Below are 24,673 nucleotides of genomic sequence, written 5' to 3' on the forward strand. Positions count from 1 at the left end.
AAAAACAACTTTGCTGCTTAGAGATGTGATTTACTACGTAAGTGTGTGTATGTGTACATATATACAGAGGCAAAAAGTGATGACCTCATCTTAACTAGCTCACAAGAGCAGTCAGTTTTTCACTCTCAGCCAACCCCAAAATTACTGTAAGCAGACAGAACTCCATTGACTTCAGTTGTAGTATCGCCATTAACATCAGTACTCACTCAATTGCTGATAGTTGTGTGTAGTGATCAGTGCTTGAAATGTAAACCTAAAAGAAAAAATTTGTTACCTTACAGCTTTCCCCGTATCTTTGTGCAGAAAGCAGAGAAGGAGAAGCTAGTTAACATTAAGGATTTTACATGTAAGTCTTAACATTTTGTTTGCTTAATTTTGGTGCTACCTTTTCAGAATTCTGTTCTTAAACCAATTTAACAGCACTTGCACAGTGCCCTTTACTTGGAATCAGTTGTTGGTCATGTCATAGAGCAATTACTAGATATGAAAACTAGACCTTTTGTAACATCTTGGGGAAAAAAGCATCTTCAGGTACTTGCATTGTGCAGAAGTATCTCAGAATTTATGGGTCATGTTCCTATTTAAAAAGATTTAGGGTCACAAGGGCAGCATTATGATAAACACAGTGTAGTCAGCTGTAGATGTTTCATATGGCCCTCATTTTGTCTGTATTCAAAAGATTTAAATTTCTAAATATTAAATGTGCATGGTTGTAGTGAAACAGTTAATAGTCTTACCAGAAGCAAAACATTCTATTTGTGTAATATTTATTGATGTTAAACCCACATTATACCAGCACAACAATCCAAAGTAATGATAGTACATTTTTATAAATACAAATAAAAGGTGGCAAAATAATGCTAGTGAAGCTAAACAAAAAAAAGTAAATTAGCATGTCACAGTTGTGAAAAATTGGGCAAATGATGACATACTTGTTCTAGAATATAATCAGATTATTCCCATATGACGGACTATGACATTAATTTAGAGTAACGATCCCCGGCACCGGTCATATCCTGCACCAGTTTGCACTGAATAGTACTAACTTATGTGCTAAAGTTTATTAGTCACTAAAAACAAAACAAACTTTGTGTACTTACAAAGCAATACACGTATAGCAGTAATGCAATATATGGTGTACACAATTACAAAATTAAAAAAAACTAAGTACAGGACTTCTGAATAACTGAACTGAGATAAAAGATTTCAACACTTTTATTATAAATAATGAAAGATACCATATATGTGCTTCATATAAGGAATACAGTGTTTTCCTTTCATAGCAAAGTATGCTCGTACCATCAAATGCTCATTTTTCTTGTCACGTCTAGTAATTCTTCCATCCCTCCCTCCCTCCCCCTCATCCGAAATTCATTCGGTTCTAATTTAAAACTACCTTGTCAGGTCTGACTAGGTAGGGCTCCAGTTTGATGTGGATTTGCCTTGCATTCTGTAAGGAGCTTTAAGGCATTTCATCTACTGCGCGCAGACTGCACCCATTAAAAGAGCTGTAGTTTGCCTACAATAGGGAGGATAATAAAAAAAAATAAAAGTCCACCAGAGACATATGCTATGTTAAGAAGAAAAAATGGCGCACATTTTGGTGGTGTTTTTGTCCATCTTCAGTTTCTGCTTCCTCAGATCTGCGAGTTTCTCACCTATGGTGTATACTTGTCATTGAAATTCCTATTGCAGTCTCAACCCATTTCTCACTTACTATGCATTTCTAAAATCCTCATACGCGTTACGCAAGCTCTAAACAGTCAGACGTCCCATCCGTACATTCCCTAGTTTTCAGCTCACCTTAGAATTTCAGACTCCTCCGTGGGAGCGTTACGAGGTCACAGGCTGTCCTCGGGAAATCCGCAGAGAGTTTCAACCTCTTGCCCTCGCCCCCTCCCACCCCTTGCAGTAACCTACTGCACCGGTCGTACTGTCGGCATTTTTTTTCTCCTCTAGTTACTAAGATTTATAGTCTGGAGTAGACTTATTACGTCAGCTCTTTTTCTTCATTAGCTTGAAGAAGTTAAATTACTTACGCTTAAATAATCTTTGCTGTATGTTTGTACATAAGCTTCCTCCTAGGTGGCAGAAAGGAAAAATACAAAAGAATTTAAAATTATGGCGTCGATGTTGCTTTATAGAATTGTCCACACTAATGGCACTTAAGGCAAGGTTTTTGTTTTTTTTTTTTTTGTCACTGTAGAATAAAAAGCAGGTTGCAGAGTTGCAACGTTTGCTTATGTTTCTCTTCCTTGTCCCTTCCTGTTTTTTTCTTACAATATTGCACTTGTTCACTGTAGCTATCAGAATGCATTGCCATTTCAGAGCTATAGATAACCATACATTCTAATTTGCTTGTGATCTAATGGCCTCAAATAAAACGTCTCGCACCATTAAGATTGTGTAGCATCTACTTACTGCTTTGGAAGGCAAGTAGTGATAGTGTTTTCTTCTGAAAAATCTGTCTCACTGATGCAGTTTGGCCTTTATGAAAAGGGTTATTTGTAAGAGCTGAAGCAACTTAGGTATAAGGAATCGGTGAACGTGATTTGTTGTGCAATGTGTACATTTCTATTAATAATCTACCTATTCTTCTAATTTGGTATAATGAATAAGGAATATATGGTTATTGTGTTTGTCTTTTATCTTTCGTACTTGAAGGTGTCTGCCTTTGCATAAAGTGACATAGGAGTATCATTGGTCAAGGCAATGGCTTTCAGTGTTTCTGCTTTGAAAGAAAATGATGGAAGTGGCAGCTCGGGTCTACAGATCATCGCTCTCTACCAAACCAGACTGCATTGTCAGATGGACTGGATTTGCTTCAGGCTGGAAAGCTGCTTTGATGTCTAGTCCTTGGTCACAAAGTGCAGCGTATCGGCTGGTCGAGGGCCGCACCTTCTTTGGCTTGGTTGTCTGAGGTTGTTGTTGCCACTGAGCTACAGATTAAAAAGGAAAGAAAAAAAGATGTAGACATCTTGACCTCTGCAACAAAGCGTACCAGATGCACAATCAACCCTTTGTGAAGGAGATAACCAATTTCTGAGCAGCTGAGAAGCATCACATCAAAGGCAAGTTTGCTTCATTTCTTAGTGTAGGTTTTTTTTTTTTTTTTTTAATTTTCCTCAGCATCTAGTTTCACCATCAAATGTGGTTAGTAAAAACCAAGTATCTGTTTGTTCCTTTGCCTTTTTGGCATTGCTTTCTACCTTTCTTTGTATCATCGATAAGGGCAACAGCAAGGTGTTTATGTCTGTGCACTAATATTACAGTGACAGGCCTGTTCTAGGGGTGGTTGTTGGTCAGGAAAAGAAATCATCTGGTTGTTGTTTGGGAAGGGAAATCATTGCCACCCCTTGTACGCAGAAGAATGCTGAGTGGAGTTTTTAATTCACGAGTCATTGAAACGATCGTTTATCATTCCAATTTTCTCACCTCCTTTTTTCTTGTTATGAGGACTGGTAATGGATTTTAGTTTAAGAAAATGGTCACTGTGCAAGGGGCTGCTTTGGAACAAACTGAATAATTAAGCAGAAAGGCTACTACTACTACATCTACTACACTTCTGGTAGTCACCCGTGTATTACAGACTAATGGATGAAAGAATACAAAAGGTTAGGGAAGTGCTAGCAGAGCAATAGTAATAATGATCCACAAAATTAATGTCATCATGCCGTTATCTGTTGTTAATTAGCTCTATTTAATATACTAAGTAAAAATAGAAAGCATGCATGCTTGTTTTGATTTAGGTATCTGAAAGATGGTGGGAGTACTTTGACAGAGCATGTGTTGTCTTGATGTGGATCGTTACTATTGAGGAGAAACTATAAACAAAAGAAAAAGAGACCCAAGTAAACCATTCTGCGAACAAACCGAAACTTGGAGAACTATTGCTTTTGGGGGATCAATGTGATCATGAAAAAGGAAGCCACTTACTATAAACATCCAGCCTGGCAGTGCAAGACACAATCCCAGCCTCGTTCTTAGCTGAAACGGTATACCAACCGGCATCCTCTTTTGTAGCTCCCTGAATAAGCAGGCAGATGTAGCCATAGTTATCCTGGTGCATGCTAAACAAAAGAAAAGTAGAAAATTACGATTTAAATTGCAAACCAGCGTAGACTGTTTTTAAATGTCCTTATACACAGGCCCAATCCTAGTTACAGATTAATTAATTGTAGTCCACTTCTAATTAATATAAAACTTCCTCTGAAATTAACAAGTGAAAAATAAAACCTTGAATATGCTTGATAATTTGGTAGTTTAATATCCTATATTGAAAAACTAAGAAGCAAAATCACATGCAGCAATTTCTCTTTCAGAATTACAGGTTAAGACATCTGGAAGTCACATTGACATAGTGGGGATGTCAGAACTTACCCAGACTTTGTGGGGAAAGGATAAAAGATTTCACTTGAGGAACGAGGTACTGAAATATTTGTAGTTATTTTGAAGAACCAATAGTTTATTACAGTGTCATACCAGTAATGAGTTCCTTTTTATATTATTTTTAAGTATTTTACTAAATATTATATTAAAATTTTCTTTTTATATTAAAAATATTTATATTTAAATCTTTTATATTAAAACTGCTCTTCAGTGTTTTTACAAAATGCAATCAAATACTGGTAACAAGCTTAAAGATCTTACAATCAAAAAAATTTATATAATGACATTTTTCCCACTGCCCCTATAGTATTTCTGCATAGAGATGATTTGGGGGATTTAAAGGCCAGCGCTAACTCATAGCTGGATTCAGAGACGCACACACGCTGTAGTAGCAGAGCTGGGCTCAGCTTTTAGCTGCCTTGGTTCCCAGAAGGAGCACGGGAAAATGGATTGCTGAGGAACGGAGACAGAAGTGAGATGCTGCACAATTACTCTACCTGAACTAGCATTTACTAAATGCTGGAGAAAAGTGTGCATAAAGCCCTGCATAAAGCATTTACCTCTCGTAAAATTTTAAAACCCTCAGTTGTCTCATGGAGTTAGATCCACTTGAGTGGGCATAACTAAACTTTGGGCCAAACGGAGCACACATTAGCTCCTACCAGTCAGGATACTGAGCGGGGAGAAGGAAGAGATGGAGCGTTAGTGTCTCCACTACTTCTGCGTTATGATTTTGCACTGGTATGGATATGTAGCTATCCCAGTACTGTCATTCAAGAAAGCTCTTTTGCTTAACTACACAGCAGAGTTAAGAATCAATGTTTCCGCTGAGAAGCAGATAGAGAAATTTTACTGCAGAAAACCTGGGCTTGTAAGTAAAGCTAAGTCTTAGTTCCAAACGAGAAGAGACCACTACACGGTGCTTAAAGTGCAAAGATAGCTGTTCAAGGCTGGAAAACAAAGCTAACATTTTAATTCTAGCTCAGCCACCAGGCTGGCTGCAAGTTTGAATAAATGTCAAAAGGTATTACAATAACTAGTTAATATTTATGGCCTGCTGTTCACCCAAAGCACTCTCATCTTCTAGTTTTTCAGTTGTATTACAGGAGAAACCATTATTGAAGTGATGCCTGATGAGATTACTCTAAATCAAACTAACCTCACTCGGTCAGTGCTGTGTGTGAGTGACTCATTCTCTTTCTTCCAAAATATCTGAGGCGATGGCTCCCCCGAGATTCGACACTCCAGTCGCACTGGAAATCCCTCAGTCACACCTGTGTTTTGTAGTTTCTCTATAAACACAGGTGCTTTGTGTACTTCCTTAGCTGTGGAAATAAAAATTGCAGAAAGGTTGACACTAGTCTTTAAAAAGTGAGCTTTTCTTTCAGCAGCATGCGAAAAAACAGTAATGAAAAATATAAGTGGCAGGAAACTTAAGTGTTGTCTTCATTAATCACGAAGTCCAACCCTGATTCCTCTGAAGAAAACAGCCACACCAGTATTTTAATAAAGGAGAAGTGAGCTCTAATAGAGCTGAGTGTTTTCCTCCCCCGCCCTGGCCCCCAGAAGAACTGAAATGTGGAGCATGAAGACGAGATTAATTGGCTGCACCGTGCTTGTTAAACAGTGCTCCTTCATACTCCATAAAAGGATGAGCCTTTAATTATAGAAGGAAGTGCTCTGCCAGCAGGTTGGAATGGCATTAATCTCACATCCTGTGCAATACACAAATCATATCATGCTACCAACCCAGAGGTAGATACGGCTCTGCACAAACCCCCCGTAAGAAGCACACTGGGGTGAACACTCTGGTTTGTGGCCTCAGCTGTCCCTCAGGCTGACAGCCCTCTGTTCGTCACTGTGTGCGGACCCGCAGGTTACCTGCCAGCCAACCTCGGCCAATGCAGAACGTAACCGTGCCGCCCAGAAGCGTACTGCAATCCCGTTACTGCGCGCTTCCCCCGTCTTAGTCCCCTGCCCCTCAGCCACGTCCCCTGACAGCATTCACTTTTCCTCGTGCAGTGCTCAGCACGAAGGCGTTACCTGCAACAACGAGCTCCAGGCTGAACGTGTTTTCACCAGCTCGATTGCTGGCAACGCAGGTGTAGATCCCAGCATCTCTAGCTGTGACTGGCTCTATGATCAAGGAGTGCACGCCGTTCTCACGCACCAGCATCTTGTGCGAGCTATCGGGACGAATGGGCCTTCCATTAAGTTGCCAGCTTAAATCGGGAGTTGGTAATCCACTAACCTTCGGCGCGAACAGAACAATGGGAAACTGTTAGCCATGCAAAGCACTGGAGGAGTCCTGACTTGTTACTTCAGAGGAGCTGGGGTTTGTTTGCTAGTGCAGGTGTACCACAAGATTTACTAATTCCATCCTGCATTACACATTGACTCAGTTATATTAATTTACTTGCTTTTTGGCCAGCTCCCTGAATTCCGTGATGTCTTATGGGTGTGACTGAAAAAAAATCAGTGTTTAGATATGCTAGAATCTAAATAATAATACATTGCAAAACAAAAGGCAGGGTGACACCGTTTGTCATTTTTGACTGTTTGCTCTTCACGTGGAATAAAAAGATACTCCTTTCTGAATTAATTTCTTGTGGAAAACGTGCAGACAAAAAGATGTTAGCTGACTACTTATGGAACTCTAAATTCCATTGCACTGAGGTATAACCCAGTGACAGCGCTGCCTGCACTAGTTTATACTTGGTCTGTGTGAACGAGTCCGGCACTGTTGAAAGCCGTGCCACTTGCTGGGGGTACTGCTCGAAAACAAACAGCTTCTCCCAGATGTACCAGCAGAAAGCAAACAGAAGAAGTCCAAGCCTTAATTAATTCTGCAAGGCAAAGTCATAAATCAAGATTAGACTGTCTGAAACTAACAGAGGATTGAAACTGAAGTGGTAAAAGGTCTTAAAATGGAGAAGCACTGTCTTTATGGTGTTTGCTGCTTCCCCCCACGCCCCAACATAGCTCAGCTCTAAAAATCAGCTTTCTGTTAGCTGTAAGATTTGCCTGCAGCAATTTCATTGGAGGCAAGTTTTTATTGTCAACTTTTGCTGATAAGCAGCGAGATTAATTAACCCACTGACACTGCAAACTGGTAAAAGAGCATTAAAAAATCTTATCTAACTTGTTTTTTTTTGACTCAGCCAAGGTTATGGAAAGGTAGCTGCTGTCCTTTGCTTGACGCTTACCTTGCAGTCCATTCGGCATAGTTTTCCTTCTTGAACAGTCATGTCGCCAGGAGCCTGCAGAAAATGAGGCCGGAAGAATCGTTCCTGAATTGGTTCATTTTCATCACCACTGTCCCTTGATCGAGATCGTGGTCTTAAAATAACATGAAATAAAGGTAAATTATTTTTTTTCACTAAATCAGAAGTATCTAGAAACATCTAGACAACAATCTTGCTACAGAATACTTACTTGTAATAATCATATATTTATACATGAGAGTACATTTTGTTTAGTCTTTAAATCACTGCAATACAAATAAAAGAAGCTGGCAAACCTTAGCACATGGCTTCAGTTCCTCATTTCTAGCGTCTTGTGCATTTAAACCATTCACTGTTGCTGATTACAACAGACAACACGTGTACTGTTTGTTAATTATGTTTACCTTTCAGAGAACAACAGCAGCTAAAAGCTAACTCATCTCAGTGGAGAAGAGACTTTTCACGTCACACTTAGTTATTTTTCATCTTCTCTTGTTCTGCACCACTGAAGGCTGTATAGAAGATTCTGTGGATTAAAATGTAGCCACTCTGGATATTTTTTCCTCGTTTAATGCTTACGTAGCTTTTCAGATGTCTAAAGCCAGCTCTGAAGCACCTAACTTTTTTGCCACTGGGCATGCCCACAGCTCCTTCAGTAGCTCCTGCTTTGCAGCTCACAAGCAATGTTCTGTTCTAGTTGGCGAGTCCCTAACCATTTTTGCCAATATACATATCTCATACACATGCAGCTAGGCTGAAAGATGGATGGGTAATTAAAAAAAAGAGCTGTATTCGTATCTTTTGCTAATTAGTTCTGTAAGACCTGCTAGAAATGATGGTATCTAGTCAAGTGCAAGCTACCCATGCAAAATCTGCTGTCACAGCGTTTATACGCATCCAGGTCAGGTACTGCTTTTAAGAGGACAACTTAAAGGTCCAAGTGACGAGTGTTTCTCAGTGCCTCGTGAGGCTGAGCCAAGCAGGTTAACTAGCACCACAGAAGGGTGAAAGTACTTCTGAAAACCACCACCTCACTGCTTCAGCTGCAAAATGGCAGCATCGATCAAAGCAGGGAGGGGAAAAAATTACACCAGATGAAGTGGAAAATAAAGAGGCTAAGTGTTTGTCATTAAAAGCAGTTTTTTAACGATAGTATTTTCTTGAATCTTAACTAGGTTTTTTAAAGCACAGATTTGAAAGGAAAGCTAAATCAGCATGCTGTTTGGTCTAGTGTCAGAAATTAAGAATGCATTTCTTTTTGCCTCTTCATAAATTTACCCCTAAAATTGCAGATGGCTTTTAAGCCTTAACCTTGAGAGCTGAAACCACTTATTTTTATTCTAAAACCTGTTGTGGTTTAAAAAAAAAAAAAAAAGAAGAAAGAAAGAAAGAAAAAGAAATGAATAGAGCCAAATACTTGAGATGCCTAGGAATGACAAAGTGCAATAGGCAGGAATACCCATGGATTAGCTGCAGGTTTGTTAGAGTTGCAGTGCAGGCATTAAACTGCAGAGCAACTTGCAGCAGTGCTGACATCATGGTCTAAATGTGTCCGGGGAGACTCCGTGGGGCAGTGTGGCACAGTGCACAGTAGCAAGCTGGGGAACACTTCATGACAGACCACGTGATAATCATCACTAACTTGGGATAAAGGAGATCAAATTTAAATTAATGCTCTTACTGAGAGCAGGGGCAATAGGAATACATATATTTTTTTTTAATTTTCCTTAAATCCCATGCATTTTAAAATGATTTGTTTGGGGCTGTGGCTGCAGTGCTCTTGCAAGAGCACTCAACACCACTTGGGTGCTGCAGTGTTGAGCACCATGATGTCTAGGAAATTGAGCCCAAGCTTGGTACACCTCAGGTAATTCAAAACCTCGTTCCCAGAAGAATGCTAAGAAGGTAGTTTTTGCAAGCTAAGCAAATGTCAGAAAAATATGACATTAAAAACGAAATGACAACTAGAAAGTTCTAAATGCTCTAAAATGGCTGCAAAGTAGTGAAGATAACAAAACCAGAGAGCTCTTCTGCCAGAACACGTTCAGTAGGAGATTAACAATACCGCAGGAAAAAGCCTGTCAACAGTGTAACAAGTCATAAGGTTCATTAAGATAATAATTACACTTGTAAAAAAGTTTTTGTTGCTGTGAAGCAAAAAAAGCTTACAGAAAAAAAACATTGTAAGGCCACAGGAGTATTACTTATCAAAAGTGTATAGAAATATGCGTGACAAATCATAGAGCCTATGGGGGAGCGCAGCACTGTGGTATGCTACATGAGAGAAGCTGATGGTGGGAGTCTGTTGTAGGAATGTGTTACATGCTCGAATTTCATCAGTCTCGGGGAGAACGGGGCGATGGGAGTAGTGGGAAAAGCTGCTAAACAGAAATAGCACTGTGCTGAATGCTTAGCAGAAACAGACCTCCTGTACAGGAAATAAGAATTCCCAGTAATTGCCCTAATTTTAATTAAATTGCTATATGGAAATCTCCCGTTTATAATTCATTACTCTACTGGACACCCATCTAAAACTCTAGTGGCACCTGAGTGCTTGCAGCAATTAAAAAGCAAAATACCAGCTGTAAGTGGCGTTGGATTTCAATTGCATTTAGCGAGACTGCAAAACGAGCCTTCCCCGTTATTACCCCTGGGTTCTGCCTGTTACCGAAAGAGATCCGTCCGCATCGTATCCTCCAGAAAGGAGCAGAAGTGTCGCTGCTCGGAGTTCCCTTGCCCTTACCTATTTTCCTTTCTCCATTACCCATTTTTAAAGACGTTTCCCCTTTCTCACCCTCGTGCATTGACTAATTCAGTTGAAACCTGACTCTTTGAGGCATTTTTTTCCTTCATGGATTATCAGAGACTTTTCATTTTTACCTATTATTTGCAGGTGTAATGTGTCTTATTTGCTGGACAGGCTACACCAAACAGACACAGCTTTCCTGGGCTGTTCTCACAACGCAGCGGTGGCAGGAAATTCCCTCCTGCCCCAGTAAGCGCTTTGAGCTCAACAGGCCCAAACCTGAAGCGTGGGAGGGGGCTGGTGGAACGCCTCCCCGAGAGGTGCTGGGAAGCACTTTCAGGGCTGTAGGAAGCCCCGTTTGGTCAGGGCAGAACTAAGATTGATGAGATCTTTAAAATCCAGACACTTCCTAATTAGCAGGTTCTCCTATGTACAGTTCTACAGTATGCACGAGCAATGTGAGTTTCTTTGCTGCACACAGACGTAAGGGAATTACACCTATTCTACATGTCATAATTAGGCAATATTGAGCTTCTCTGGCCTGTGTGACCATTAAGCAAAACACATGCCTCGTTATGGCAACTGAACCAGAGCCCTATACTCTGTTGAAAGCAGTTCTGTTTGGGTAACCAAAATGAATTTTTTGTGTTGTCTAAAGATGTCTAAGCTGTGCTAAAAGGCCTCATAAATGCTTTGGGCAATGGAAAAAAAAAGTATTTGAAGGGAAAATTCCCTTATATGGTCCAAAAACATAAACCAAAGCTCTGTATGTGAATAATTGTAAACCTCACCAAAGATAAGTTTAATACTTTATATCTGACTCATAACTCCTTGTAAGAACCTAAACTGAAATCACCAAAATACTGAAATATTTCAAATGCAACTCTAATAAATGATGTGGCTTGCAGTTATTTCTGCTGTTTCTTTAAATGAATGCTTACTAAAAGCTGCAGAAAGTATAGGCTCCCAAGAGAATTCTAGCCAGGTGAGATGTTTTAAAAACCATGCAAGTGACAAGGTCTTTCCTAGCAGCTTACAGTCTAACGTGAGAGACAGAGTAGTTAGTGAACACCACAAAGAGAGGAGGAGGCAGGCAAAATAAAAGATACTTTAAAGTCGCGTCATTTCAGAAGTTGCTTGTAATTCTTAGTCTGCACATTTTGAAGAAATTTTAGCAGAGGTGAGGTTTCCTCCTGTATGCCGTATATCTGCCTTACCTTAGATCAGGTTCTTTATCATAGCAATTTTTCAAAATAGATATTATTGAAAGAAAAAAAAAACGCACGAAGTACCTTCTAATATGAGGCTGGCCAGGAGATGTCCAAGGGCTGCGGCCTCTTTGATTTACAGCCTGAACCATCAGCCTTCCTGTGCAACTTATTCTGCCCTGTTATGATGATGGAGAGGAGGAAAATTAAAATACTTAAAGCATGTAATATTAATAAATGTTCAACCTTATCTCTTCTTTGTTGCCCACCTGTTACAGAGTCTGCAACACAATCCCTTCTTTCACGAAGTTATTTAAAATCATTTGTCAAGATACCTTCAGATATTAAACTATTGTATCAGCTTGCAATCTAACACCAAACAGACTGAAATAACTGTGACTGTAATAAAGTTAAAATGTTCCACCATCTACTTTTTATCCCAGAGTTTTTTTCATTAAAAACAAAACAAAACAAAGCCCTCAGCAGTAGTTCCACCAGCAATTAAGTCTTACAGTACATTGACTAAGTTATTGATGTGGGGGCACTTGGGCGGGTTCTCTGTGTATGGCACATGGAAAACAATTTCACCGGGGACACAAGCAGCCTTCAAAAGGCAGTGGCCTTATTGTTACTGCTGGACTGGTAGAAATGAAGTCTGTGTCCCACTTTTATTCCCATGACCCGTTTAGTTCACAAGAAAAACAACTGTGTTAAAATAAGCCATTGCACATGACCTACAGCAATTTCTTAAGCAAAAGCTTTTTTTTGTGTTACAAGACCATTAAAACCATCTGGAACAAGTAAATTTCTATTTTAGGCCCACTGCATATTCATCTTTTTCTGGCAGGTGATGAATTCTCACAATTTGGGATCATCTCTGTCTCTCAATACATGAAGGCTACACAAATGGAAACACAAAGGACTAAGGAATTTGGATAGGGAAGAACCAGCTGGGAGCCAAAGATTTGGAAAAGTTGTGGGATGAATGGGAAAGAAGTGATGAATGCGGGAAGTGATTCATGAGAAGATGGCCAGAAAGTACGGGAAATCCAGACTTGTGGGTGCCTATTGCAAAGTGGAGAGAATGAGATAAAAGGAAAGAAGGCGAAAATAAGGACCCAGCTTGAGGCCATACTTAAAGCTAATGGCAAGAGATCAGTTAAGGGATGTAGCCCATAAGTAAAGGCCTAAACAAGGCAAGATTTTATGTTTTTCTAGGTCTGGGGTCAGTTTGCTCTGGATTAAGTTATATGGCAAGTTTTACTGCAAACCCCAGTGGTGTCAGAAGTTTAATTCCAGATCACTGCACTTCATATCATAGGCAATGGCGCAGCATTAACCACCACGGATGATTTCCAAGGTGTGTCAACAAGTCGTTTTACACACATAAATTCTTTAGTATTAGTCCGGATAATGAGACAGCATCAACTGGCAGAGCTTTAACGAACTGAATCCTTTGCTTTAACGAAATAAATTGATTTCTAACAGCCAAGAACGTGCCTTTTTGCTTTGTAGTTTGATGGTCCTAATAGCAAAGACCAGAACCCAGCAACTGTCTAGCAAGTATCTGCCAGTCCATCAGAACCCTGATGGGAGCTCCCCGATATCCACATATTTTGCTTTTCTTAAGGAAAGGTTGCCAAATGTGCCTAACTTTGTGATAGCTTTGAGATGCGGACAACTTTCCATTAGGATTTAGGAAGCTATGCCAAAATTATTTCCACTCGGGATGACTTAAAAGAATTGGAATCCAGATCTTTTAGTGTGAAAGGCTAGTACATTAACTCATAGCCCATCTTTGCCTCCACTGTACTGTTAAATGCATAGTAAAAGCAAGCTAATAGCAGAAGAGTATCTTCGCTTGGGAATCGTACTGTGAAGGAAGAATATAATGGGCTTGGTGAAACAGACAGATGTTTTGTTTAGGAGAGCCAGAGAAGGATGCTTCTGTTTTTTCTCCAAAGAGGAAAAAAAAAGCACAGAGACAGAATTTTATCATTTAACAAAACTGCTTTTTCAATCCCCAAACTAGGAACAGTACAAAAACACCTCATTTTAGTACATTAAAAAAAACATTAACAAACTAGTGTCATCAACAACAAGAGCTAATAATCTAGACTAATTCACTGTTGTGTCATCAAACGAGCTTTACTCAGAATAACAAATGTACAAAAGCAAGCCCTAAACATGCTCACATGAGTTATTCAGGGACAGATGTCAGCGCCCGAATTCAAAGGCAGTTTATTCATCAAGTTATCTAAGATTTTGGATCCCATAGTAACACTACATAGGAAAATACTGCACATGCACTAAAACAACTTTCATAGGAATATGAACAGGATTTGCATCCTAACTTGCATATCTATCTGTGCATTTTTTTTAAATCATTTTTAAACCTGCTGTTAACTTGCTCAACTTAAGTTGAGCAAGTTAACATGCTTTAAGTTAATTTAAGTACCAAGTGTCGTAACACAATGCTCTTCTTTCCATGTGTAAAAGTTCCCAGCTTGAAGAATTCCCTCGGCCTTTTGCTGTTTCTTTATTCTGTTATTTGTATATGTAGAAAGAACATAGGTGTAAACAACCTAGATTTAAGCACTGCAATTTGTAGAATCAGGGGGCTGGACTACAACTGCTCTTTCCACGTTGCCTGTGCACAGTCCCATACGTTCACACGCTGCAACACGAGCGGGATTGACAGTAAAAGAGCACGGCACAAATGGAAGTGTCATGTTAAGTAACCTAGCAACATTCATAACAGAGCACAACACTCCTGTTTAGATTAAACTCTGTCTCAGTGATAGAGTTTATTATTTTACAGTGTAATTCTACTTGCAGCCCTGGTCTTGGCAAGCTATTTGGTGCTACAGAAGAAAGTAATTCGTTATATCCCTAAGTTATGTTACTGCCTCAGTTTCTCACGTGCAAATAATTTCCCTGGGTTTGCTGTGCTGTAGGAAAAAGTGGATTGAAAAAGTTACTTCACTAGGATGCTCTTGCATTGGATCTGTGAGGAAGAAATAACATTATGAAGCAGTAACGCCGTATTTCAGAACGCTGGTTAGACTTTGGGATCAACACAGGAGACCGTCCCCCCTATATAATAGGGGCCTGAATTTTTTTTTTTTCTGACAGAATCACTATCGCTGCCTCATGTAACCATGTGGAGGTGTGATACAATCCCACTCGCTTCAAAAAGTTGGCCTCAGTCAGTAAATGGTGTCAATAGAAGAAAAATGAAAGAGCTGATCAGCCTGACTGGGTTACTTCTGCTTGATTTTTCCCCCTTGTATAACACATATGCAATCCATACTCAGTTAGGATACTGAGATGCTATTGGCTGAAACAAATGGCGGAACAGTGATTAAAAACAACATCCATCCCCTCTGAAACCTCAAGCCCTAGGAAAAAAAAAAAATGCTGTTGAGTTGCTAATCTCCCGAAGATAGAAAGGCCCCACCCTCCTGATGCAAGGTGAAAACAGAAATCTAACCTTATATACTTGATGGTGACTTCATCATTTAATTAAATTATGCATATGTAAGATGAGATAGTTTTCTGAAGATTCATGTTCAGAAGCATGTTTGCTCTGGAGCCAAACCTTCATTTACCTGTGGGTTAGCAGCCATAATAGTGTAATTCCCATCATCATCCAGGGTGGAGGCTGTAGTATGCAGCGAGCAAGTTCCATCAGGTTCTCTTTGAATTCGGTAGTGATCACTTCTTTTAGAAATTTGCTTCCCATCTTTAAACCAATAAATCTGCGGGAGAAAACAGGGCATGGCTGAGAAGAGGTAGGTGCTCACTGTCATCATTTCTCAATTCACAGTGCTAACAAACATTCACTGCCGAAAACTTCTCTGGTAAGCAATGAAAGAAATCTGGTTCAATCAACTAGCAGAAGCGCAGAACCACGCTCCGTGAACCACTTTCAATAAAAGCCAAGTTAGAGAAGAGCAATGGTTCGGGGAGAAAGACTGGAGCACGAGCATTTATGTAACAAACATAGATGTGCAAAGGGCTGTGCAGATCCCAAAGGCAGAGCCGCAGCTGAACATTTCAAGAATTGCAAATAAATGTCATTACAGAGAAACATTCCAGATCAGACGAGATTACTAACTCTGCATTTTTCTTTCCCTTAAACCTGAAGAAGCTGGAGAAAGAACTTAAGAAAGCTATGGCTCTCTTGTCAGAAAATAAAAACCTAAACCACAGTGATTACCAAAATAATTTGTTCAATGATCAATTAAGTAGAACAAATGACCTCACTGTTGAAACACCAGATCTGTGGCATATCCTTTACACTGGCTGGCCAGACCAAGAAGCCAGAAGGGGAGTCGGGCGCTCGCTGGCAGCAAGCTGTTCCGTATGCACGGGGCCAGCTCAGCGTAACGGCACGACTGAAACCCACAGCGTCACCCAGCTGTGACAGATACCTACAGAAACAGACAGCTTCACATAGCAACAGGAAACACTTCAAAGTCAGCATTTAGACAGCCTTTAATAACTGCGTGCCAACAACAGTAGAGTTCCAAGTTGTACAGACCAGTTAAATTATCTATCAAACAGAGGCCTTTTCCATTACTTTTGATACACAATTTTACTCTCTGGCTGACCCGAGATCTACTTTTGATGAGCCAAAAAATGATGCATGTAGAATAATATCTTACAGTAATCCATAAGTTACACACACACACCACATATGTGTTTTAAATGCCTTAGACTTGAGGCGAAAAAAAAAAAGACTCAAATATTTTGACTTTTTTCCTTTTAAAAATAAGATGAAACCCCAATCTGAATTCTGCTGAAAACAAGAAAGAAATGTGAAAGCAGACACAGAAACGTGTGAAAACATTACAGCAGGCTGTAGTCAGCTCCCCAAACTAGTATTTGAGCAGAACATCATTTTCTTGTCATTTCTGAAGTGTGCATTACTCCTAAAGCTCAGCTAACCTCCTTCAGGCACAGAGCTTTACCCCCAGCCCTCACTTCTCTTTAAAGCAGCGTTAGCTGAAAATGCATTCCCAAGTGGCTGACGTATGGAGCACGGCACGGAGGTGCAAGAGGGCAGGAGGCGGGTTGTGAAGCCGGCTCCTGCAGGAGGCGGTTTTGTGGTAAAGCCTCAGATCACCTGCAAGTGCATACACACCCCTGCTGCCCTGTAAACAGTTATTCTGGTGGTTTTAGGCTCCCAAATTATCTTAAATTCACCCTGGGTGCTGTGCTCCGCCTTTGCTGGCAGGCATGTCCCCAGGAGGCTGCTTGTGCAAGCGAGGAGGTGTCGCTGGGGGAATGCCGGCGCTGTGCCCCAGCCGAGCCCCCCTCTGGTGGCCAGCGAGCCCCCCAGTGAGCCCCTCGTGGTTGCCCAGCCAAGCCCCTGGGGGCTGGCACCTGTCCCTCCAGCAGGGGGGTGCCTGCATGCTCCTGCTGGCCCCACCCTGCAGGGGGGCAGGAGAAGATGGAGGAGCTGTATGCGCTCCCCACGTCCAGTACTTTGAAGGTACCACTCGTAAAGACGCATGGATGGACAGCAGCTACAGATAATGACACCAGCCTGGGTTACACAGAATCACAGAATGGCTCAGGTTGGGAGGGACCTGAAAGCCCACCCAGCTCCAACCCCTGCCATGGGCAGAGACACCTCCCACCAGACCAGGTTGCCCAGGGCCCCATCCAGCCTGGCCTTGAGCACCTCCAGGGATGGGGCATCCACAGCTTCTCTGGACAGAAGTTGTGTTTAAGCTGTGTTAAAGCAGAGCTTTGGGAAGATCTGCGTTCAACAGCAAGTGCTGGTGAGCTCTCCCAGCCCTGCCCCACGAGCTGTACTTCCAATCAAGTCATTTCTCTGGTGCAACAGGCAAAGGAACATCCAAATACAACGTGTTTCTGACTCACCACTACTGCCAAAGGAGGGAGAAGAACAAGTCCCTCTCTGACAAGTAGAATCAAGTATTAGCACAACAGATGATAGGTCTGGCTTTTACCGTGCTACAAAGGTAACTGTATTTGTCCTGGTTGCATGGCTGTCAGACTGCTCGCAGGAGGAAAACCAAAACGTTTTCCTCACAGCAACTCCTGAAGTGGGAATTTAGGTCTTGTAGTGAGGAGAGGGTGCCTGTTTCCCAGTAAAAATGAAGCAAATCACAATTCCTGATAGAATTTAATTTGCTAGCATTATACAGAGTATGTTCTTCATACTTGCCAACATTTCAAAGCTCTAAATTCATTCACGTGTGGGAAGAATTAAGGGTCTACTTTTAAATTGCATTAAAACACAATAGAGAACGTTTGGGAGAGAATGAATGGAAATTTCCCTTAAAAATTAACTACCATGTATGGTTTTTATATTAACAAGCATTATGTGTAACTAGAAATGATTTCATTTCCTCAATAGCTGGTTATACTTGTTTCCCGTTTTGTCTGTCAGCAGGCTTGCAGAGACTCTGTGGTGCTAACAAAAGATTTAGTAATGTCTTCTCGTCTGCTGACAGAGCACTTACTGGAGATGCAAGAGATATTTGATCACTTCTATACACATGCTAATGGATGTTGGTAACAACATAGCTGCAAAAAATGAGTTTTAACTTGCATGCTTTACATGTGTCATAATGCTGCTTGGAAATCTACTGCATTAAGTAGCAATTATTCAATAACAATGCACTTATCAGAAATATCAAGAGACATGCCAGGAATTATTACATGGAAATACACACAAATATTAACTGAACCAGCTATCCAAACATCATGCATATGTTGTCCAATACTCACTTCCACTAGGTTTAAGACAATTGACATTGATTGGTCTTACTTACGTGTGGTAGATTCTTAATGTTGCCTTTATCTGACATGGAGTTAATAAGTAAAACGCTACCACTGTTGGAGACAATGGCCCTTGCAGTAAAGTATTTTCTTTCTAGGACACCTTTTAGTAAATGTATGATTAAGCTATGTAAGCACCGAGCACTGCATCTGGACTGCTTTTATTTGTACCAGATTTTCAGAAACCAATGTGTAATGACTAGAAATACAATGGAATACACAGTACGAAAGGGTTTTTGATCTTGGGCAGAACAGTCATTTTTAATCACTATGAATTATATTCAGCCATGTGAAGAGAGATCGGTACAAGCTTTGTGCAACATTCAAGTCTCAATTGACCTTTCACATGGCATTTTCCTAATTCTAAAGAGAAATATCCTTTAAAAAGAAGTATTCCACAATCCCTCTTGTATTACCACAGGTTCTCATTTTAATGAGAAAATAGTTTTACATTATGCTGAAGGTTACAACAAAAGTACACTCAGATTTAAAAAGTCATATTTATGAAGACAGAATTTGCACATCAGTATTCAATTTACATGGCATGTTCAGGGGAAAAAATAATCAAACCAATAACCCTGCTTTAGAAAAATCCCTCGTAATCAATGCCAGATTTTAGAAACACTACAGTCCTTCCCAAAGCCATTCCTTGGCAGAGCTGACAGAATACTTTGAAGGGAGGAGCTTTAAGTTAGTAAATTATTTCCAGCTTTTCATTTGCCAAAGTAAAGAATTTATCTGGGGGCAAGACTTCCAGCTTCAACAAATGACAGCAACAGGACAGCCCTCAACCATCAAGCATTTCAAAACTGCTGTCTTGGCATGCTCAAGAAGGTGAGGGGATGACAGAGCCTTTGAGTATCCAGCTAACAGGTAGGTATCTAACGGGCCTGAAATTGGTTCTCTCCCAAGCAACTTGAGAAATCGCACCAAGCATCTGCAAGTGAATGGAATAAAGGGCCATAGTCCCAGGTGCAAGAGCAAATCACTTAATATGCATGCTTTGACACTGCACAAAAACAGAGTGTCGTATCTGAATCGGAGCATGTTCACAACAGCTACTCCTTTACAGTGCGACCCTTTAAGGAAAGCATTAACAATGTGGTCTCCTGGCCGTGCAGCTGCTAATACCAAAACAAGGAGAGCAAGGGAAGGAAGAAGAGACATCCTCTTTCATCTGTCTTAAATCAGATTAAAGTGACTGTGAAACTACACCTTAATTGAAAACTGTGAAAAGAAGGGAATGGCTACAGTTGACTAAGGCTGACTCATAATAGGTCGTTCAGCAACTTAGTCATAAGCTCCAGGCAAAAAGAGCACACTACACCTCTAACAGCAAGGAGGCGATTCCCCTTCCACCCTTATTCAATGCAACAGGCTTTTCTGTACGGTCATCCCCAAAGTAATGCTGGGCACCAAAGGGTTGGTATCACTCGGGCTTCTCAGCGTGTCTACACTAGCTCCAGCTTGAAGCAGGAGTGCTTTTTTTGATACGAGTATCCTGATCACCCGCACTTACATTGTGGTAGTTTGCACTGTGAAGTGGTCTTGGAGCACAGAATTGGACCCCTTTCAGATGAAACTGAGCCAGAAAATGTGCTCCAAGAACACAACTAATGTGCTGCATCTGCTGCACTCTGTGGGATGAGATTAGAGCCAGCCTGCAGTGAAACCTCCTGAAACGCACGCAGGGACAGAGAGCTCATTCTACAGATTTGCTCCTCCTGGTCTGCCCCTTTCTTTGCTACCTGACAAAATCCATTTCTCCTATTTACAGTTTGTGCAATAACATACACTTATAGCATTGGACATGTAAAATCCGTTCAAAATCCTCAATACCTGAACAACTTATACCAGAGATTTTCACATTCGCTCCTATCTAGGAGGTAAAAAGAGCCCCTAGCCACAAGGGGTCACTGTAAGAACTGCAAGGACCTCAAAGGGAACACGCTGGCTTTGACAAGGAGTAGGATGCTGCTGCTGTTTGCTTGCTACCTAATGAGTCGGTTGACTGCCAGGCAATTTTTGAAATGAATAAATACCACCTACCAAAGAAAGGCATTATTCCAGACTACTGACATCATGCAGCTGGTACTTGTGTATTTGCTAAAAGGAAATGCTTCCCAAGCCCAACACTCCCTCAGAAGCTCATCATTACAAAACTCACCATCATGTCTCATCTTGCTATTGGGATATATGGGAGCTTACGGTATTTGTCTGCCTTCCTCTAACCTTCAACAAAATTAAATCTTGTTAGAGTGTGTAGATATAAACTCTGCAGTGCTGAAGAATGCAGAGACACCACACTGGTTCCTGAACCAAAAGCAATGTATCTTTGCATTAGCACGTTGCTGTACTTGAGCTAATTAATCCATGTTAACATGGTGTGATTGCTTTTGGAACCACTGTGCCAGCTCACATGGGAATTTCTAGCATTGCATTGCATTCTGTGGTGCAGATACACCCTGAAGGTAACTGAAAATGACAGAAGTATTACTTCTAGGTAAAATAATTGAGATGAAGTCTCAGGAGGGAGGGATTAAGAACTGAAGTCTCATAGTAGATTTTTGCCTGCTATAAATCTAAATACATCCAGCGATAATGAATGTGATTTGTCATTTTATACCAGCTAGGGATCTTGTCAAGAGAGAACATCTGCTATTCCTGTAAGACATGGTCCATGGGGTCTAGGGGCTCACTGTAAGGTACCAATACAGAGCTCTTCAGAGTGTATCTAGAACCGTTCACCTTCTTTTCTTACCTTTGGCTTTGGATTTCCTGCCACTTTGCATGTAAATGTGACTGGCATTCCCTCAAAGATTTTGTAATGCTTCAGCTTTATCTCAAAATATGGTGACATATTGTTATCAATAGGTTCATCTCCATGTTGCACCTCATCATCTGATTCCTCCACAGGAGATCTCTCCAGCCTGTATTCAATTTCACTGATCAATCTTTGCTCAAAGCTGGAGACTTTATATTCCTGTCAAACAAGAAAGGTACGTATTAGTGTGTAGCTTCAACACATTACTTAGCAAGTTATTTTTCTACTTTTTTCTTGTTGTTGTTATTCTACTGATCTCTGACAATCCATTAAGGTTTTACATATAAAAGGAAACTGTATCTTGTTGAAGAAAAACACTATAATCCATGCCTCCAATAACTTCCCTATGAAACAACGAAGACATCTGGTATGAGGCAACAATTGTATTTCATGTTATCTTAAGGTCTAATTTATAAGGGGAAGGAAAGTCATTGGTTGCTTTCTTTCCATTTTTTAAAAAAGCTTACAAAAGTATTCTGAAGCAGTTCATAAAGACGAAAGAAACACTCTAATATTTCCTTCAGGGTAGAGGCAGATTTAGGGTGGGTTTTGTTTCCAGATGGCCATAAGACCATATGGTTCACATCTGCTATTTGCATAGAATTGTAACGGAGGCTGAACCAGAAGGCTAAAATGATTTTGTTTACAGTTGCCTGTAAAAATGAGAAAATGGCAGCACTGTCCATGATATTTGCCTCCCTTCACTCCTGTTACCATGGTCCCCTTTGTCTGGCCAAAAGTATCACTTCTTCCTTAGAAAGAAAATTTGTTATGAGAGTATTCAAGATTTAGAAAGAAGAGTGGAAAGTTTCATCTGGTGTAAAATACTACTACTTGTTTAAATTTGCTATTCAGATACTGGGAAATGTTACTGTGACACACACACACGATCACTTGCCTTCTTGAACTCTTCCTTCTATCTACTTTGCTGTACAGAATCTTGCTCTGAATCTTACTGCTAGCAAAGATAAAGCCAGAATTCAAAGAAATTCAAAAGCAGGAGAAAATCTTTACAAGGCAATGGTCTTCTCAGTCAACAGATATTTAGGCACTCTTGCAGATGACCTCTAACTATTTTCTCTGCCCTTACTTTATTTAAGGTAGAAAACACATCTCTCATGGAATCTCCTTTCACATACCCATCCTCTGTCTTTGACTTCAGCCTGGAAATTACATGCAGCCTTTCTGCTGGCTGGTTACAGAACTAACCATCACCCTCAGTAAATGGAAGAAGAGAGAAATTTTTGTAAACTGCAGACTTACTTGTTTATTTATTTGTTCCCTGAACGTTTCTCATAAAAGTAGATCATATACTTTTATGATATGATCTTATATGTGGTATACATAAAGAGCAGCTGATTTAGATGCAAGGCAATTAGTATCGGTTAGCATTACAGCAGAAAGATACTGGAGCACACCATTACTGAAGTTAAGGGGCCTGCACTCAGACCGTCTTTAGACCAACTGAGTAACAGACCAACTTTAACACCATGAAGGGGATGCATCCCCAGTCTCCCCAGTTATTAATGTTGGTGACCTCTTGTTATTAACCAAAAGAACAGTAAAATGGAAAGGGCAAAGATGATGGGGGGGGGTCAGTAAAATACAGGGAAAAAAAAAAAAGAACAAGGAAGAAAACAGCAAATGTAACCTTTTGAACATCCACAGGACTCACTACAGAAGCATCAACAGAGCGAGCTTCCTGTAAGGACAGAAAAAAAGATCAAGAGGCAGAAAGAAGACAGAGAAACATCCATGACAGTTTCTCAGAGTGTTTATCTGGAGAAGGTACTTTATGTGGTAACATAAGCAAATGAATGCTACACGTTTCCGAATAGCAACTCTGGCATCTGAACAATGGAGAACGTGTACCTGGTCTTCCAAGCAGACTTTCTGTTGAGTTTTTGGTGTGCATCCAAAAAGTGCAGATTACACACATAAAGACAAGATGCTTTCAAGATAGTAGATGTATTTTTGCCTTGAGAGACTTAAAGGGCAGGACAGAATAGGATAAACGGAAGAGTTTAAAGCAGAGAGAAGACATTTGAGTACTCTCACAACCTTATTCAGTATGGAAAAACTGAGCAATAGGCATGTGGTTCTCCAGTTTACTTCACTGATATATAACACATGAGTTCTGTAATCAAAACCATCCTATCTTGTGTATATTTATTGTCTAACATAGGGCTTTTTTAAAATAAAAGAATCAGCCCGTTAAAAAAGAAATTTGAAAGAAATTTTTTCTTTTCCTATGAACTTGCGGAGTTGTGCAGCACCTGTATTGCAGGCTCCTCTTCTGGTTCCTGTATATTGAAGACAGTTGCAGCACTGTCTGCTCCCAGCAATCGACGAGCCATTTTTTCCTCGTACGTTAACCTCTGAACAAAAACAAAACAAAAAGGGAGAGGAGTAAGAATGAGGGAAAAGCAGAAAAAGGTTTTCATTACTCGTTAAGAACTACAAGCAGGGAGACAGTACGCAACGCTTTATGTAGTATAAAAAAGAGCAGCAATATGTTTTTAACAGAAATTTTCTACCACAGTTTGTAATGCATTTTTTTTGCGTTACAAGTGGCTCCTCTGGCTTAAGCAACCCTTGCCCTGACTGTGCCATTTGTTTCCATCCTCTTGCCAGGAACTTGGGCAGGAATGAGCAATAGGAACTGCTTAAATCAGCATGGCCATCAAAAAAGTGCATGTCAAATCATCCCAAATCTTACTCCTAGCTGTTCTTCTCAACTTTTACATTAGAACCACACGGCAGAAAACTCTGCCAAAATGCCAAGGATATACTACTCTACTACTTCATTATTCTGTCTAACATAAAATGATAGTTTTATAGAAAAAAATACTTTTTTAGATTTTAAATTTTTACTTCTTCTTACTCTTTCTCAAATTAAGGAGACAGCTTATAAAAGACAGTGGCAATTTACACTCAGAAGATAAAGCAAGTTGAAAGATAACTAAGTGTACAATTCAAGTTTTCCAATATTTTTCCTTCTGTGTTCAATACAACACTTCATGCACTTAAGACATGCTTACAAAGCAACATTTTAAAAAAATGTCAGTGAATGAAAGGCAAACTAACTACATGGTTAAATGTCTCATTTAAAAAGAAAAAAAATGAAAGAAGAATGGAAACTGTAAAACATTACATCTCCTTAATGCTTTCATTTTTAAAAAGCTCATTTAAATTCATTTTTAAAAGATGTGACATTGTTGCTAAAGCAGCAGGCTGAGGGTCATGAAAACTAGGTACTAATCTTGGCTAGGTTACAAGCATCTAAACAAGTTGCAAACTTTTCTTTAATTTCTTCTGTGATCACTCCAAGTGCCCACAGCCATGATTACACAAACAGAATCACCCAAGACAGGAATCTGCAAGGCAAAAGCCTCAAGGCAGACGCGAAAACTGAGTATATTGGTTTAAGCTCCCACATCATCTGATCACAGATTTCTGTTTT

At 40.2% G+C, this 24,673-nt stretch overlaps 1 protein-coding gene and 1 long non-coding RNA gene across 10 annotated transcripts in view; one reads left to right on the forward strand and one right to left on the reverse strand.

Annotated features, from left to right (window-relative positions):
- Positions 1-750: 750 nt before the first annotated feature.
- Positions 751-24,673, reverse strand: part of PALLD (palladin, cytoskeletal associated protein) — a 201,738-nt gene continuing 177,815 nt past the window's right edge. For all 9 annotated transcript variants that reach the window (XM_083833551.1, XM_083833547.1, XM_083833549.1 and 6 more), the window contains 9 exons: positions 23,487-23,588; positions 21,148-21,369; positions 15,179-15,328; positions 11,652-11,746; positions 7,596-7,728; positions 6,433-6,640; positions 5,549-5,714; positions 3,937-4,070; positions 751-2,939 (listed from right to left, as the gene is read on the reverse strand). In XM_083833551.1, coding sequence (XP_083689677.1) covers positions 2,767-2,939; positions 3,937-4,070; positions 5,549-5,714; positions 6,433-6,640; positions 7,596-7,728; positions 11,652-11,746; positions 15,179-15,328; positions 21,148-21,369; positions 23,487-23,588 — 1,383 coding nt within the window. In that variant the 3' untranslated portion in view covers positions 751-2,766. The remainder of the gene's footprint in view (positions 2,940-3,936; positions 4,071-5,548; positions 5,715-6,432; positions 6,641-7,595; positions 7,729-11,651; positions 11,747-15,178; positions 15,329-21,147; positions 21,370-23,486; positions 23,589-24,673) is intronic.
- LOC310898458 lies at positions 2,935-7,680 on the forward strand. The gene is made up of 3 exons (XR_014583315.1): positions 2,935-3,071; positions 4,323-4,426; positions 7,551-7,680. It is a non-coding gene; the product is annotated as an uncharacterized lncRNA (long non-coding RNA).

Source organism: Anser anser, assembly GCF_964211835.1.
Source record: "Anser anser genome assembly, chromosome: 4".
Lineage (NCBI taxonomy): Eukaryota > Metazoa > Chordata > Aves > Anseriformes > Anatidae > Anser > Anser anser.